This window comes from Malurus melanocephalus, unplaced genomic scaffold (assembly GCF_030028575.1).
Source record: "Malurus melanocephalus ecotype Western Australia unplaced genomic scaffold, MMel_1.1 scaffold_690, whole genome shotgun sequence".
Taxonomy (NCBI): Eukaryota; Metazoa; Chordata; class Aves; order Passeriformes; family Maluridae; genus Malurus; species Malurus melanocephalus.
The window spans coordinates 72,385-88,870 of NW_026623922.1; the positions used below are offsets into that span (position 1 = coordinate 72,385).

Sequence of the window (16,486 nt, forward strand, 5' to 3'; positions counted from 1 at the left end):
TAGTGACATTTACAGCCAAATTAGACATTTCTGCTATAGTTTCTCTCCTTTAAAAAGAAATGTCTCCACAAAAGTGAAACTCCATTAGTAGTTGCATAGGAATTCAAACAGCATAGCAACTGTGTGGAAATACAGAGCAATATTTAAACCAACCAATCCTTGAATGCCAGTCTGGTCCTTTCTGTAATCTACTTGCATAGCTGATATCCTTGTCTCCCTTAAGAGGATGCTGAGGATTTCTTCAAGTTTAAAGTAAATTGTAGCAAAAAAACACCCAAATAAGCAAGCAAACAAAAGCCTAACTAAAAAAAAAACCCAACAAACAAAAAAGACCCAAATCCCTCCAAATCTTGTGTACCACACTGTTCTGCAGCTTCTCATCTGATGTGCAGTTTATTGACTGTAATGGAGAGAGTTCGTTGCAAAATACCTGGCATGTTATTTATGACTTTCCTTCATTCTTCATGTAGCCACATGCAGAGGAAAGAAATGATTGGACTAAGGTGGAAGTTGAGAAAACAGTGTTTGTTCCTTTGGCAACTGGAGTTTATTTATAAACCCCACAGGTGGTTTCTGATTCCAATGAAAAAAAAAAAGTAAAATAATTAGGGAAATGTGCTTGATGCTGAATTAAAAATAAAATTAATAAGTGAAGTTTTGTTTATCCAGGATTAGGGTGAGTAGGTGGTGGTTACATGCAAATGATTCCTGTGATTACTGATTGAGACAACACAGTCTTAATTGCTGGGTGGAAATAAGTTCTCTGTTCATATTGTGGCTTTTGTCTCCTTTCTACAGCTTGAGATTTTTTGTCTTATAGGAGGTTTCTGAATTCTCTCCAAGATCACCTTTTCTCTGCTTTACACATCTCCTTTGGTTTGCACCTCTTTACAACTCACAGCACTCATTGGAGATGAAAAATTCTCTCATGTCTTTAATTTAACAGAAAACAGACTAAGATTTATAGAAACTCTTGAGCCTYTGGAATTTCCTTTCCCCTCTAAAATCTGTCAGGTTTTAGGGAATACATAGGGAGAGAATTCAGCACGGTATTTGGCCTGGTGAAGCAGGTTGGTTAACTGAACAGAGTCCCATGTTTGTAAGTGCTCAGCCTTAGGCAGAGGTTTCAATTCCTGAACAAAGCTAAACTTTACAATTGACACAGGGAAAACAAGCTCCTTGATTTTAATACTTCCAGCATGGGACAGACCAAACTTGTAAGACTTTAATTTGTATCCTACTCTCCTTTTATTGTTAAGTTTGAGGTCATTGAGGATACATCTGAGTGCCTTTTGGGTTTTTTTTTGAAGACGGGCTGAATATCTGAATTCAGACTGCTTTCCATGCTTGAAGACTGGCTGATAGTACCCAGATCTCAAAATACTGAAAGGGTTCAAAAATTGTGTTTGTCTTAGGAAAAAGGTATTTTTACACTGTCATGCACAAGGAATCTACTCAAACCAAAAATTACTTTTCTATCTCTAAGAGGACAAATTCACCTGGAAGTTTTTACATTCAGAAGCCAAAGCCTAAAAATAGATAGGATCAAGTTCTGGCTAATTTTTTGACTATTTAGTAATGGGGAAGGCATGGGTTGGAAGAAAATGCCTGGTAAATTGGAGTCTCTGCCTATAGGAAAGAAAGCCTGAGGACAGTGTTGCTGTGTAAGCTTGTGGTTTGTTTCAAGGAAAGGGAGCCACCATCATGTGAACGTSTCTGGTAACTCCCCTTTTTCCCCCTCTGTTTTCTATAACATGTCTTGTGACTCTCAGATTTACAAGGATGCTTCAGTGTTGGTTGTATGGTCAGTGTTGCATGGCTGAAACTGTGCACATGAATGAGMAACACAGAGTCATCTGAAGGACATTTGATAGGTACACTGTGCTTCAGGTCGCTGTCTCTGTAGACTTGACGTTTTCAGTGACAACAGATTTTAAAATATTTTCTTACTCTACTACCATATTTATAGAAAGAGATCATTATATATTTCATRTTTCTGAGCAGCAGCTCAGAAGTGATACACTGACCTCATTAAATAATGCTAATCAGAAAAGAATGTGTTCAGCCCAGTCCTTATTCCCTTGTTTCAAATCCTGTGTCCCTCTCACCTATAATTTCTTTCCCTCTGTACCACTGCACTCACAAGAATTTCTGAAGGAAGTCAGAGCTGCACARTTATTAATTCCAATATTCCTATAACACTGCCTACCACTCTAAAAAGCAAATATTATTTGCAAAGTAATAGCTCAGCATGCACAGCACTGAAGAATGTGTAATGGCCCAGCAACGAGGGTGTTCTTGGCCTAAGTGATAACATACATCTCTGTATGAGAAGTCTTTTTTTGTACAGATGTTTTTCTTTACAATGCCTGAGTCTTGAACTCTCCATTCAATCATGCATCAACCCACATGTTTTCTCTTGTTTTAGAAACAATTACTGAATCTGTGAGGGAGTAGAAATTATTCTAAGATCTTGATCCTGTGAGGCTCTGAYGGCATTGCAGAGCCCAGAGCACCATGCCCCCTTTCCATGACAATGGCACTGAGTGCAGTTAAGTATAAATAAGTTGATGCTTTGTTTGGAGTAAAAAAGTAAGAGACCATTAAAAAGGAATCTCATAATTTCATATTCAGACTATTCCTAATTTTTCAGCCAGTAATTTTCKACCTACTGATAAAATCCCATCCATCAGGGATGTCAAATGGAYAGTTGAGAAATGTCAAAGCAGGATGTCTGCAAGAGGGTTAATAACACAAATAGAGAAGGGATAGGTTAAAATACCAATRTTCTTTCCCATAAAGTAATTAACCTGTGTTTCAAAAATCAGAAAAAGCTACTAGCTGAGTTTTAATCTGAAAGCTGTGTGGCTGAAAGCACCCCTTGTCTGCAGCAAAGTCTCTGAGGAGTGGCAATCCTAGCATGGGTGATTAATTCCCAGTATTAGTTTCAGTGACTGTTCAGATGATCCAAGTATAACACTGGAGACGTGGGATCCTCGTAAATGAATCACAGAACCACAGTTAAAGAGGTCCAGTCATTCCTTCTATTCTTCTGCAAGGGTGAACATGTTCTCGAGAGCTATTCCACCACGTAGCTGGTCTCTCAACAGGACCTTCCTAAAGTTCACATTAATGTCTTTCTTGCCAAATTTTACCACTTACTCCAGTTCAGCGCCCGGAGAAATTTTTCCTAGTCTTTCTTGGCCAGACTCCCTGCTTGGCAAAGAATTTATTTGCCAAGACCAAAATCTGTTACTGAATAGGCTTTGGAATCTGTTGGCTTTAGGCTTWAAATCTATTACTGATTTTGGCTTCAGTTGAAATCCACACCACCAAAATCTGAAATCCTGCAGATCCTTGCCAAAGAGAAAGAGCAGGGAGGTGGGGAAAGCACAGAGTGCTCCTTTGATGTACTCTCTCCTATCTGGCAGGGCACCACAGTTCTACAGGTGACTAAACCTTCAGTGTGATGTGTTYTTCAGGTAAGCTCACCTCAAGGGACGAGGGACACAGCTCCAGTGTAGAGCAGAAAAGGGCCAAGAGCTGTTCCCTGCTGGTGCTTCCTCATCTGGAATTACCAGCTATGTGGAGACACCAGTTCCTGAAAGCCATAGATCCCTACCAGAGAGTAGCTGGTCCTAGCTCATTAGGCTTATCTGCRAGGCTAATTAGCTGATGGGCAATGCCAAACCAGGCGCCTGCAATGTTTTCAGTTGTGGGGCAGGCTCAGCTGACAGTGGGCTGGAGCTGCCTTTGCTATGCAGATGTGCAAATACAGCTGAGCCTATGGCTCCCTGGAGGAAGGAGGACCTGGATTCTCACCCAGGAGTGTGGAACAAAGCCATCAGCCATGGGGTCATTTTCTCTCTCTGGCCTAATATTTCTGTGTCTAAACAAAAATGGAGCACATTCAAGGCTGCTTGAGAGACACCCAGGGGACCAAATGTCCACTAATAGCTGAGGTTAGAATGTTTAGAGCAGGTATTCAGTAAGGGCTTCTGGCTGCTTGTGACTTGCAGTGTATGCTGTGCTTTTAGATCTTTATTTCTCAGGTTTCTGTGAGTGCTTCAGTTAGTTCTCAAAAGCTAGAAAAAGTGCAAAGTATTATTTTGGAATTGCTAAGTTCAGCAAAGACAGGGCCATGTGAACTGTGTTTCAGATATATCTGTCTGTACAGAAGTGTGTGATTAAGAAGAGAGGAAAAACTAGCTAGACTGGGATTGAAGGACTGAATTTGAATACGGGAGGAGAAGTTAAAAAGGAATCCTTAAATAGTTGAGATAAGCTTTAGTATCCTTATATCTGTATATGAACTAGACCCTTGAACATTCATAGCCTATCTCACATCTATGCCCCTTGAGATATGCATTGTATAATTCATCACTTGGGGARTAATATATTTGTAAGAGATCATGTTGATGTTGATGCAGATCAATCCTTCCTGGGCTAGATAATACCAAACAGTGACTCTCCTTCTGTGCATGAGAAAGAAYCTTTGCAGCAAAGCACTCAACACATTCCATTTTGTCTCAAGACTCTCAAAAAACTGCTTAGTGTGACACTCTTTTTGTGGTATTATCTAGAAGTTGTTGCTTGCTAGACAGTGGTGTGTGGAGTTTATTATAGTACCAGATCTGTCAGAACAGTTTTTTTATTCCTTCTATTATCTCTGCCTTTCTACCCATTCCCCTAGGGAAAATTTTCATTAAATTACTGCAACAATTATGGAAGGGTCGATTATAGAAAACAAAATGAGGGGAGTGTGAACATCAGCTCTATATGTGTACAAATTTCTTCATCTGAATTACCTTGCAAAAGGCAGGAAGAGGGACTTTCTACTCATGAGACCTAAAGTACAATGGACAGCAGATAAATTACAGATTCTCTCACTAACTCTCATATCTATTTGTATATCACTGGATCTGCTCCCATATGATGTATCTTTGAGATCTCAGATGACTCAGACATAGATAATTTCTTGTAAATTCRGTGCAAGTTGACTGATACTTTAACATCTGAAGGAGTCTTAATAGCTTTCCAGATCTAACTTGTTCAAAAAGCTGTTCAGACATGACCAGCTTAATTCTTCCAGCACTTCAGTAAAATATTTAGACAATATAAGAGGTGTTTTAGAGGTGAGCTAATAACTCATATGTATTACCAGTTGCACATTTTTTCAAATTAAATATTTGTGAACACATTGCAAATTTTTTAGACATGSACTGTTCTGAAGAATCTGGTGAATTCGTGAACAAAAGTTTTCTTTATCAATGAGGCACAAATTATTGAAAAAGGAGTATTCAGGTACTCAAAGATGATCATGTCATRCTGTGTCATTTGATGATTATTGTATTACATAAATCACCTGCATATTATAATTTTGTAATGCATAATTGCATAAAATATTGCATTTCTTTTTTTCTGTATAGAATTTTGGTCTGGGTAAAATCTCTTGCTGCGAGATCCTGTCAAACATCCCTCAAAAAGTAATCCAAAAGGACAGAAACTGAATGGCAAGAACATTTTCAAAACCATATTGAAAGTAATATTTTTTTCTTAAATTTAGTTAGTTATTGTCAGTCAATATTACTAAAGAAAAGACAAAGCAAATAAACCAAATTTTTGGCCAGTAATAAAGGTAGATTTTCAAACACAGCTGTGTTGTTCTAGGCATGAATTTCTTTCTAATGAAAGAAACTTAATCCATAATTGAACTTTTACCAACTATGTAATAATATCCCAAATGAGTGTTTATTTTTAGTTTTTAAATGTTGGTTTTCATTGTTACTTAAGCCAGGTTGTTAAGTAGGCAGTGGAGCTGCAGTCTAGTGTGACAATTCCCAGTCCCAAGAAAAACTCGTTGTCTTGCARTAGCACTCAGCTCCTCCCTTACCTATTTCTATAGCAGAAAATCTGGCACATGGAGATGTGCAAAACCAGAGTTTCTGTCTCACTAATTTTATGAATTCTATTTTCTGTGCCTCTGTCCCAGCCTCGCACAGCCACACAAAACCCCTGCCTTCAGTCACCCAGAATTACCTTCTTCTGCTTGTTTACACTACAGAGAACTTCCCTCAGAAGTCGTAGGTTTTTCTACTTGACAATTCCAACATATGTAGAGCTAAGAAATCAGGCTCCAAGGGGGGAAATGGGGAGGAGTTTCCTGCCTCAGGCATTCCCTCTCCATGGAGGGGCACTTGGTGCCACCTGGATGTGAGACACCTCCTCAGGGTCCCTGTTTTCCAGTGAGCTCAGGGAGACAGCAATCCTGGCTCTGTCTGGGTGTACCCAGGAGGAAAGGATCAAACCTTAGGAAACAAACTGCTGCTATTGCACCAGCTCATGGATTCCTGGCAGTGCTTAACCTGCCCAGCTAACAGGCTTYAGGGAAAATGCTGCTTGCTGCTGCTGTCTGCACATCCAACAAGGCAAAAGGAYTGCCCCTCTGAGGAATAAGATGCTGCTGCTGTAGCAATGCATTCCTAAAACATTCAAGAGGGGCAGACTGCTTTGCATGTATTTTACCCAGAGTTTAGCATTTCAAAAGCCAGCACTGCTGTGCCTGTCAGCCTCCTCACCCTGCTCATCCTATGATGTGTGCACACCTGCACCTTCCCTTCYAGAGCCACACTGGAAACAGCTGGAACTGGAAACAAACATGCCTATTATGGTCTAAAATTAGGATGCTCTTCCTTCCCTTCCACCTTTCAAAGGGATCCTAAAACTGACTAACAGGGAGACTACTGAAATTCAGTAAGTTTCTGTTTATATATAGACCAGGTCTGGTTTTAGTGCTCTCTGTGACTGAAAAAGAGAGGCTGAGCTGCTCATTTCACACTGCTGTGTTTAAGACACAGTCTAAAYGTGGGTGTGTTGTACGTGGCAAGACTGGCACGAACGGGTCTGGTGTGAACAGAAATTGTTCCAGCTAAAATTCGGGGTTTTACCAGTGGCCATAAATCTGATGCAACCCCTCTATCCTCTCAGATTTTATGTATGTATATATATATATATATATATATATATATATATATATGTATGTATGTATGTACAAGGGAAACATGTGATGCAGTACACAGAGTTACCATCATACAGACACTGGGACTAAACCAAACCCTGATCACAGCTGCCTTGACTCAAAACTCCCAAAATCAGTGGAAAACCTCCCTTGACTTTGAATTGCTCGTCAGGTCTGTATTAGGCACAAGGGCCCCAAGTATTTATCTGTATGTAGCAGTTAACAGTTTGGTTATGCAAATATGAAGGGATTCCTGAGTTTCCTGAATGTTTGCCTTTTGTAAAGMTCACCTGCTCTYCTGGGGCTTTAAATGTTTGATTTAATAATTCCAATRTGCTGCATGGAAGAGAGACTGGATGAGAAAGAATGGGGGCTAAGAAAAAGGAGGAATTAATGGAGATGAGAGAGAGAGAAGTCAAGGTAGAAGTCATGAAACAAAATCAAAAGGAAGAAAATGGAAAGACAGTGGGGAGGAATGAGTACATTCAGGAAATGGCTCAGAATAAGCTTGATTCACCTATTGTATAACTGCAAACAAAAGAAATGAAAGTGGGAGTACAAAATGCTGGGCACACAGAGGGTGGCTCATCCCCAGCATTCTCCCAGTTCCTGGGACTTCTGTGTGTGCTGGGAAGGCCAGCCAGGGGAAGGAGGAGCAGACAGGCAGAAATCAGCTCCAGAGAACGCGTCTGCCCTCAGTTTCCCCTGTATTCCCCCACCCCAGCTCTGCAGAGCTGCTGGTGACTCAGTGGGTCACTGATGCGTTCTGTGTTTGTGCCGCGGGCTGGCACAGCCGGGACTGTGCTGGGGGCAGCTTTCCTGCTCCATCTCCCACAATAACTCGGTAACTGAGTGGGGACAGAGCTGTTGGAGCTGTCCCTGGGCACCGGGACCGTGATTTGCCGCCTGTGCCCTGCTGGGACAGAGGGACAGCAGGGACTGCACCGCGGGAGCGCTGGGAGCAACAAAAACCATGGGATCGCATGGTCTGGCACAGAATTCCTTCATTGCGGCCGTGAAGGGCTTTGCCTGCGGTGGATTAGAGAGTCCTTTCGGGATCTGGGGCAAACCAGTAAAACAGGCTGATGAATCCACACGCTGGGTGCCAATCTGGGTCGKTGCCTTTTTCAGGAGTAAACAACTGGGAGCCATTGTTCATCCTCCTGACTCTCTGCAGGACACGGGCTGTAAATTACATCTGGCAACAAAAAGGTTGATGGGAGCAGAACCGGGCGCTCAACTTCCCAAGGGAGTGCTTTGCCCTCCAGCCAAAAGAGCAGCTTTTCTTGCTGAAACCAGCACAGGCTCTTCTTGTGCCTTCCCATCAGCGCTCAGAGCCCAGGAAAGGGGTGCACTTCAAGATTTGCCACGCTGGAGCATTTACAGCCCTTGCCATTGCAAAACCTGTTTTCAGGATTGATAATGAAAATTAAATCTACTCTGAAATTGAATCCAGTCTGAAATGCAGGAAACTAGATTGCAGTCTAGGGACATGGAGGAAATCACATTAAAAATAGCGTATTTTATTGATATTACAGATAAGTGGGTATAAAATCCTCCCTGCTCCCCCAAATCTGATTTTCAGCCAGTCTCACAGATCATCTGTAGTCTACACAAAATAGACACAGCCATGACCACAATTACCTAAGGACATTTTTGCTTTTTATATTCACCAAGACCAGTTGCTCTTCAAATATCTGTAACAAGCTTGAAATATTAATATTCATAAATTATATTCATAATTGTATCCATCAAATTATATTCATAAAATTATCTTTTAAATTTAAAAATAAAAATATTTCTGCTGGTAATAGAAAAAAAAAATTAAAATTAGGAGCTTTATTTTTCAGACATTTCAGGGTTTCAGAAGACAAATGCCAGCTATTTTCACAGAAACAAAATTCCATTCTACCCTTCTTTCAATTTCTCCCATTTGATAATGAAATCAATCTCCATTGATATCTTTTCTTCCATCATAAGTACAGGTTCTTTCAGGTACATCTATTTTCTTGCCTATCCACAAAATCAAATCTAAATATTCATTCCAGGAAGAGGCTGTCCCACTGAGTTCTGTGRAATTTTGGTTTTCCAATTAAGCAAGGTCAGAATTTCGTCCTCTATGGGAATTCTTGCAAAAAACCATATTTTTTTATGTCACTGTAAGCCACGCGTGTTCCTTTTCTAGGGCTCCAACATATGCATTCCCTATTAGGATTTTTTATCAAAATTAATTAGTGCTGCCTAYAGTTCACATATGTGATAAAATCACAAATTAGTTATTTTAGTGTTCTTGTACTATATTTTACCATCATAGCAGCATTTGATGTCAAAGGCATCACAGAAAAACACTTTTCAAAATGCTGGAGTTTTATCCTTTTTAGTCTTATTGTTTGATTCTCTTTCAAAAACTTAATTCATTAATAATTTTACAAATTTTTGATGCCAGTAATTTAGCTGCTTGTTGCCAAGGAAGTAAGCAAATTCCAGATCTCAAATATTTAACTGTCTTGACAGGCTCAGAAGGGATGCTCTGCTGCATCTCTTCAGCTGAAGATTTSCTTCAGGATTTTTCTGTTCCTATGTATGAAGATTTTTCCCAAACTGAAGCAGAAGTTATGTATTTCTCATAAAGAAATCCCCCAAAACAAAACCAAAMCAAAMCAAAACMAAAAACCAAAGCCCAAACCMAACAGTTTTTCCAGAGTAGTACACCTGCGTTGACTGAATTTTCTGGGTAGTGTTTTGCCCTGCAGCCAGGCCACATTTGAACTGCTGTCTACCTGAGACCAACAAAAGTTTGTGTGAAAAAGAAGGAAATATTTTTGATTCCTTTTTTTTTTTCTGGAATTCACATGTGTGTCCCAGGCTGATGTGTAAGCAGGCAGATGGCATGTGGAGTGGTCAAACTCACATGTCACATGCCTACAGCTCATTAATTATTTTTGTGATTTGTCACAGGAAAGGATGTGCTGTGATCAATTCTTTTTCTTGTGTAGATCTGTCTTTTCCTTTCACATCATGTACTAGCATCTCCATGCACCTGCTCTAAATGTGTCTAATATTAGCCCACTTTTACAGGGCAACAAGAGAGATTTGTTCCAAAGTGGAATACCACCCACCCCTGCTGAACACACGCAGAAGTACGGAAAAGACTGAGATGAATAACAAGTAATATTTTGGTATCTCAAAAACAACCAATTCGTAATCAGGTGTCARAAGGGCTGCAATTAGAAACTTCAGACCATGAAGAGACAAGGAATTTCCACTCCTGGTAAAATAAGACTCTGCCCCTGTCCCTAAAATGGACTTTATTCTCCCTTTACCTGTGCCGAAGAAAACTTTTGGTTTTTTAATTCTATGTAATTATGAATACAGGATATTTACGGAGAGGCAATTTATGTTTATTTTAATTAAATATTCAATTATTCTGTTTCATTCATAGGATGTGGATTTTAAAAGTAATTTAGCAATTGAAGAAAAAGATATACTTAGTAAATTTAAAACATTCATTAACTGTGCACCAGCATTTGAAATCCCACTAAACGTCATTCATGTATCTTGATGCCAAAATATTTATAGATATAATTGTACAGGATTTTACAGAACAATTTCTCTTTCCACTTTAGACAACAAGGTATATAGGAGATTGCTTTTTAATTGCTTTTAAAGCCATTTCTTTTTTTTTTTTTTTAAGATAGCATATTCACTAAACAAAATGTGTTTTATATGTAATTTCAAAGTTGCTAGCCTCTTAATAAAAAGATTCCCTGTGTTTCAAGGAAAGATTTTTTTACTTTAACTTTGTCCCATCAGATAYTCTAGACCTGTAGAAATAGCATGTTGGAACCTGTTTCTCAAAATTTGGCTGGCTGAGGAAAGGATAGCCAATCATCTCTAAAAGGCAAAAGAAGGGCAAAGTCCTGAAAAACTTTTCATGTGACCTTCTTGTGCCTGTGTCTGGAAAGACCTGTCTGTATTTTTCCATTGTTTGTGGTAACAGATTAAATTAATGAGAAGATTCTTTCAAGTGGGAAGATGGGCAGAATGGTGATCTGATAGGGGACTATTCATTCCAGATTTGGCGAGTGAAACTGGAATCAGGGCATTTCTGGCCCTCAGTCACTGGTTGGTAAAAGTGAGAAGCACTGGTTTGGGTGATCCTGACCAACCCCTCACGATTCTCCAGCTCTAAAGAGAAACCAGGGCATGGAGACACCACAGRAATCACTCAGGAACACGAGGGATGAGAATTTTGCTTATCTGCAGAGGCCTTGAGGTTTTCACCAGGGGTTTCATGGAGAGCCAAACAAAACCACACACTGCAAKGAACACATGTCCCCCAGGAGCCAAGACCTTGTCTGAACCTCAAAGATCTCAAACCTTTGCCTCCTGTTTCTCTGCTKTCTGAATCAGGAATAGGAGGAATAATTCCTGCTGTACCTCGTGACATATCAGTTCTCAGTATCACTGCTGGCCCTGGCATCATTCCCTGCTCTTATTGGAGCAACCTGTGCAGAGAAGTCAAGGGTAGAACGGGCTGTGGGAAACGGATCCACCTCGACTTACCTTCTGTGTGAGATTATCCTCCAGCAATGAACAAAAACATTGCAGAAAGCTTCATTGCAGAGCAGGCTTTTTACTTGCTCTTAATTGAACTGCAGAAAGAGAAAATGGTGAGATAGGAATAATTAAATAAAATATTCTTGAGAAACCTCTAGGCTGTTATAGATGCTTTACCGGGATTCAGAAACTCTAGCGCTTTATGTTCACTTGGTTTGCAATAATGAAGAGATTTTAAAATGCRGGAAGGAAAGCTTATAACAGTTCATTTCTGAGCTGACTCAGGAGAGATTACACAGATTTTCCTGCAAGCACAATAAGTTTAACTTTTGACTGGACTTGTGTAAGAAGAGAATGTTTAGTGCCTCTTTAAAACTCAAGTGTGCCTGCTTAGTCAGTAGGAGCTCTCCTCCCACTCCCCCTTCTCCTACTGCTGGGTAACTTTTGTTGCAATATGGGTGTGACGGATGGAGCTCCCCCCCCCTCCCAGTTATGTCATTACTTCAGTTCCTTTGAATCAGAATAAAAAGTGCAGCAAACTTCAGACTCATTGACTGCAGGCTTAACAAGCGCCGGGGCTTTTCTCCTCTCTGCAGCTTGCAAGGATCTTTGGATTTTGCAACAGTTCCAAGAAAACAATGGCCAAGTTCTCCTTATGGGCAACTTTTGGATTATGTCTGCTGAAGCTCTGTCTAACAGAAACAGGTAAGTTTTTTATGAATGAAAACACTTATGATTTTTAAGTTTATGCTTCAGATAGTAAGTGCTGTTTTGCTGGATAGCTGGCAGCTTTCCTGCATCACTATTCTTTTGTTATTTTAAGTGTTATTAGTGATGTTTTGTTGCACTGGTCTGTACAATCACGGAAAGCTGTGTACCACTTGTAAAGGGCAATTCCAGGTCCATAAAAATTGAATTGTAGATCATTAAAGAATGAAGTTTAAACTAAGAACAGAACTACATCAGGGAATTCAGAATGGCTCTGACAAAGCTCATTTCGGCAATGTGACTGCTGTTACAAACACAGTTTGCTCTCCCTGTTTTGGACTGCAGCGAAAAGGGGGGTGGGGGGAAGGGGGTGAGCCCCCCCCAGAGCACACAGCTGCGTTCTGGAGTTCACATGAGCTGAGCCAACAACTCCAACATTCTGCATTCGGGCACAGCCTTGCTGAGCAGGAGAAAAACTGCGGGGATCTCTGACTGAAATGTGGAGAGCTGTTCTGCCAAGCATGCTTGTTTCTGACTTTATAAGGTTTCTTTGGGGCTGACTGATGAGCTTTTGGAACAAAGAGGGTTAGAAGTGACAAAATTTGGTTGTTTATCGATTACCTTCCTGCAGCTTGGCTATATGCTTCAGATATTTGTATTTGAAAAAYCTAAAGTTTATACAGAGAAAAAAAAAAAGTATGTCCAAAGTGACAAAAAGTTTTTGAAATTTCACATGGTCCAGGCTCAACCATGTTTTAGAGAAATGGCCATACTTTTAACAGACTCTCACTGTGACTGCAGCTGCCTCAAGGCATTTTGTGGTTAGGCATAACAGTTCTGCTTCTACATTATTTTTGTGCTCATCAGTTCCAGGAGTCTAACAAAATGCCTTTTTCATGGCCATTGTCACTCAGGGGCTGTGTGTGTGTGTACTGTAAATACATATCTCATTTGTCTGAGCAGCAGGAGATACTTCTGTAATGGTTGCAGTGCTGCCAGGCTGTGAATGGGTGTGTCAGAGGGAACCAGCTCCCAGTGCATCTGTGATAACTGAAGCAGCCTCACTGCTTTTCTTYCTAAAACTGTGTGACCATCGTGCCAAAATGGTCTTGCTAAGGTCASGTATATGGACCAAGCCTTAAGAAAAAGGATAGGGCTACGGTAGACAAATAAGGTACATCTAAGTTATGTTTAAATCCTTGGCTTGGCCCAAGTCTGTGCACTGTATAAATACTATAATTGCTGGACTGATTTTTGCTTCTATGAGCTGCCTGCAGTGTCCTAGAGAGCARGGTCTGCGCTGACTCTGGGAGTGATGTGCTTTTACAGTGACACAGCAAGCCCCTAATGAAGGCTTCAGCATGGTTTCAAGAAGTGTGTCAAACTTCACATATGCCCCTCAGGGAAGCTTCTTACTGGCTTAGCAAGGTACCAGACTATAGCTACAATATATTTTGGTTGGTGTAAAGTACATTCCAGCATGACTTTGTAGTCAGTAATGATTTCAAAACAGCAGTTGATGGTGGTGTTTTCTTTTTTTAGCCAGTGATTTTGCCGTGTATCACAGACTGATGGCTATTGTTGCCAGGAAGCTCCTGGACTGGAATTTTGATTCTTTTAGTAGTGAATTTTATGAAATTAAAGAGGACCTGGAATTGCTCTTAACATGATTACAGAATGAAAAATGAGTTACAGAGAAAGCTGAAAAACTTACTCATCCTGATGTCTGTGGTGGTGTGACTATACTGTCACTGATATGTGAGCAAGGTTTACTCATGGTGTTGACATGACTTGTCTGAGGAGTCTGGATCCCGGAGGGTATAGCTGCTGACATCTTGGTTAATGATGTTTTTGGAGGAGATTTTCTCCAGTGAGCATTATGTATTYGTAGAAATATCTTTCTCAAAGTTTTCTTAGATTAACACAAAGGGAATCCTAGAAGTTGGATCCCAATACTGGAAGAAACTGGGACAGAAATAGTAGTGGTAAAGATGAAATGGAAAGAGGGTGAATGAGGCTACCAGTGGGAGGAGGGAGCTTGGCTGTTAGCTCTGGAGAGGTTGCCAGAGCCTCATCACAACAAGATAAGGCTCTGAGACAGGGCTGCTGTCTCTGCTGGTCAGTCACAAAGACACAGCCCTGCCTGCCCCTTGGTTCACATATCTATGCTGTAAATTTGTAAATAAAGCAGTTTGAAGAAGCTCTTTGTGCTAGTTTATTTTCACTCAGTCCTTGCAGTGTGTGTCTTGGCTGCTTTCCCAAAGCTACAAAGTAACTAGACTTTATGGAGGTGCACTTGAACTTTCCATCCCTGTTCAGTGGAAGGGTTATGGAGCTGCCCTTGAAAYGCTGGCACACACATAACCAGCAAACCATGGCAGGGGATTGTCTGGCAGCCTTTGCAGAAATGTTTGAAGATTCTTCAGTTCCTGGTGCTCACCACTGTGAAGAGCCATTACCTTGWAAACAGGAAGTCAGAGAATGGCATAATGAGGACAGATAGCATCACACAATTGAGGAAGGACTTTTTAAAGTAAATGCTTTTAAAACCACCGGTAACTCTAGCCAAGGTTAAACAAAACCTTCATCTCTATGTGGTGTATCTTTCTTTCCAGAAGAGTTCCCATGACTTTTATAGGCCTGACTCAAGGATAGTATGAATATTGCAGTTATTCATCTCTCACCTAAACATGCAGGAGGCTCWACTGTATCAGGAATGTGCCAGAAGTAGGAGATATCATGCATGCTGATAGACAGATCAACACCAGAGAGAATGATGAGCTCATTACCACTAAAATTCTTGTTGAAAAGATGTGATGATATTTGATAATATTAGTTCTAAATGTAGTGCACTGGTAGTAAAGTACGTTGAAAAGAAGCAGAGAAAAAAAAAAAAAAAAAGTAGACTTCTTTTGTAAGGAGAGGGTAAGTCAGTCAAAGAACTTAAAAGTTTTTTGACATTCCAAATGCTGTAAATCTGCTTTCTGGTCTTCTTACACCACATTTTTGTTCCACAACTAAGGGATAAGTGTTTGGAAATGTATTCAATATGGAAGATGATAATTCTCCCCTTCATATGACATGTATTCTCTTGTTTACAAAACTCCCCTCTAAAACTGCTTTTTCCAGGACCAGGGCTAAAGGAATGATGTTGTCTGTGAAATGTAACTTCACAGAGAGGGTAATCCCGAAACAAACATGACCCACCACACTAATCTTGCCTCTTCTGAAAACAACGCAACATTTCCCTGGAACAATTAATGGTGTTCAAAACACATCATGTTTTAGCATCAGCYGGCATCTGGGCATGCTGATTTCATTTGTCAGCATTTCACCGAATCCTTAAAGTAGTGAAATGCAAACATCCAAGTTGCCACAAAGTAAAACACATCCAGGGTCTGTTTTATTCTTAGCCTTTACGTGTCAGGGATTCTCTGTGACAAACCCAGAGCTTTGGACCGTTCTCTGTGTGTCACCCACAATTGTAGGCGTGAAGCCAGTTTGGTGTAGCTGCTGGTCATTCTCCTGGAGTCCATCACCTCTTAACACACAGTCATTTCTCCCTCCCRGAGAGGTCATAATAATTTCAAAGCCACCAAACGCTGTAATTATCAGTGCCCACAATGGGTGCAGCTCATGGCAATGGCAGAGGGTTGTGTCGGTGTGTTTATCAGTTTCCTCCCCGCTCAATCTCAAGSCTCCCCAGAGCCTGAGCGCTGATATCAGTAGCAGCTGGCTGTGATTTGTGATTTCCCTGCCTGGCCGCGGCTGCTGGAGCGGCCCCCGCCCAAGGGACGGCACAGCCGCTCATCAAACGAGTCAGCTTGTAGGCACTAATGCGAAATGGCAACCGAGGAAAAGAGGGGTTTTCCTCGGAGAATCTTTCCAGTCWGACAGAAAGTTCAGCTAATTGCAATTTAAAGTTCAAGCTTCTATGACTGTTTCCTGCCTAACGAAACCTGCAGTCATTTTTTGAGTCTGTGTTTTCAATTAAGAACATAATTGAACTTTCTTTTGTGAGCAGTGGTTTTGGGACTTTCCAGTTCCTCTACATGACAGCACTGGCAACTTTATATAATGCAGCAATCTTATTTTGGTACAATAGCTTTCAATTCTTATATTGTGAAACATCTTTAAAAAACCCACTAAAACCTTTTTATTAAAAAAGACCAAAAGGAGTTGAAGAACAATCTACAGTTT

At 40.6% G+C, this 16,486-nt stretch overlaps 1 protein-coding gene across 3 annotated transcripts in view; it reads left to right on the top strand.

The window, feature by feature from the left end:
- Positions 1 to 12,042: 12,042 nt before the first annotated feature.
- The window catches only part of CD44 (CD44 molecule (Indian blood group)), a 47,157-nt gene continuing 42,713 nt past the window's right edge, over positions 12,043 to 16,486 (top strand). Inside the window, exon 1 of one of the 3 annotated variants that reach the window (XM_057384178.1) lies at positions 12,043 to 12,283. In XM_057384178.1, coding sequence (XP_057240161.1) covers positions 12,217 to 12,283 — 67 coding nt within the window. In that variant the 5' untranslated portion in view covers positions 12,043 to 12,216. The remainder of the gene's footprint in view (positions 12,284 to 16,486) is intronic. The other 2 variants (XM_057384176.1, XM_057384177.1) reach the window with 2 other exon arrangements.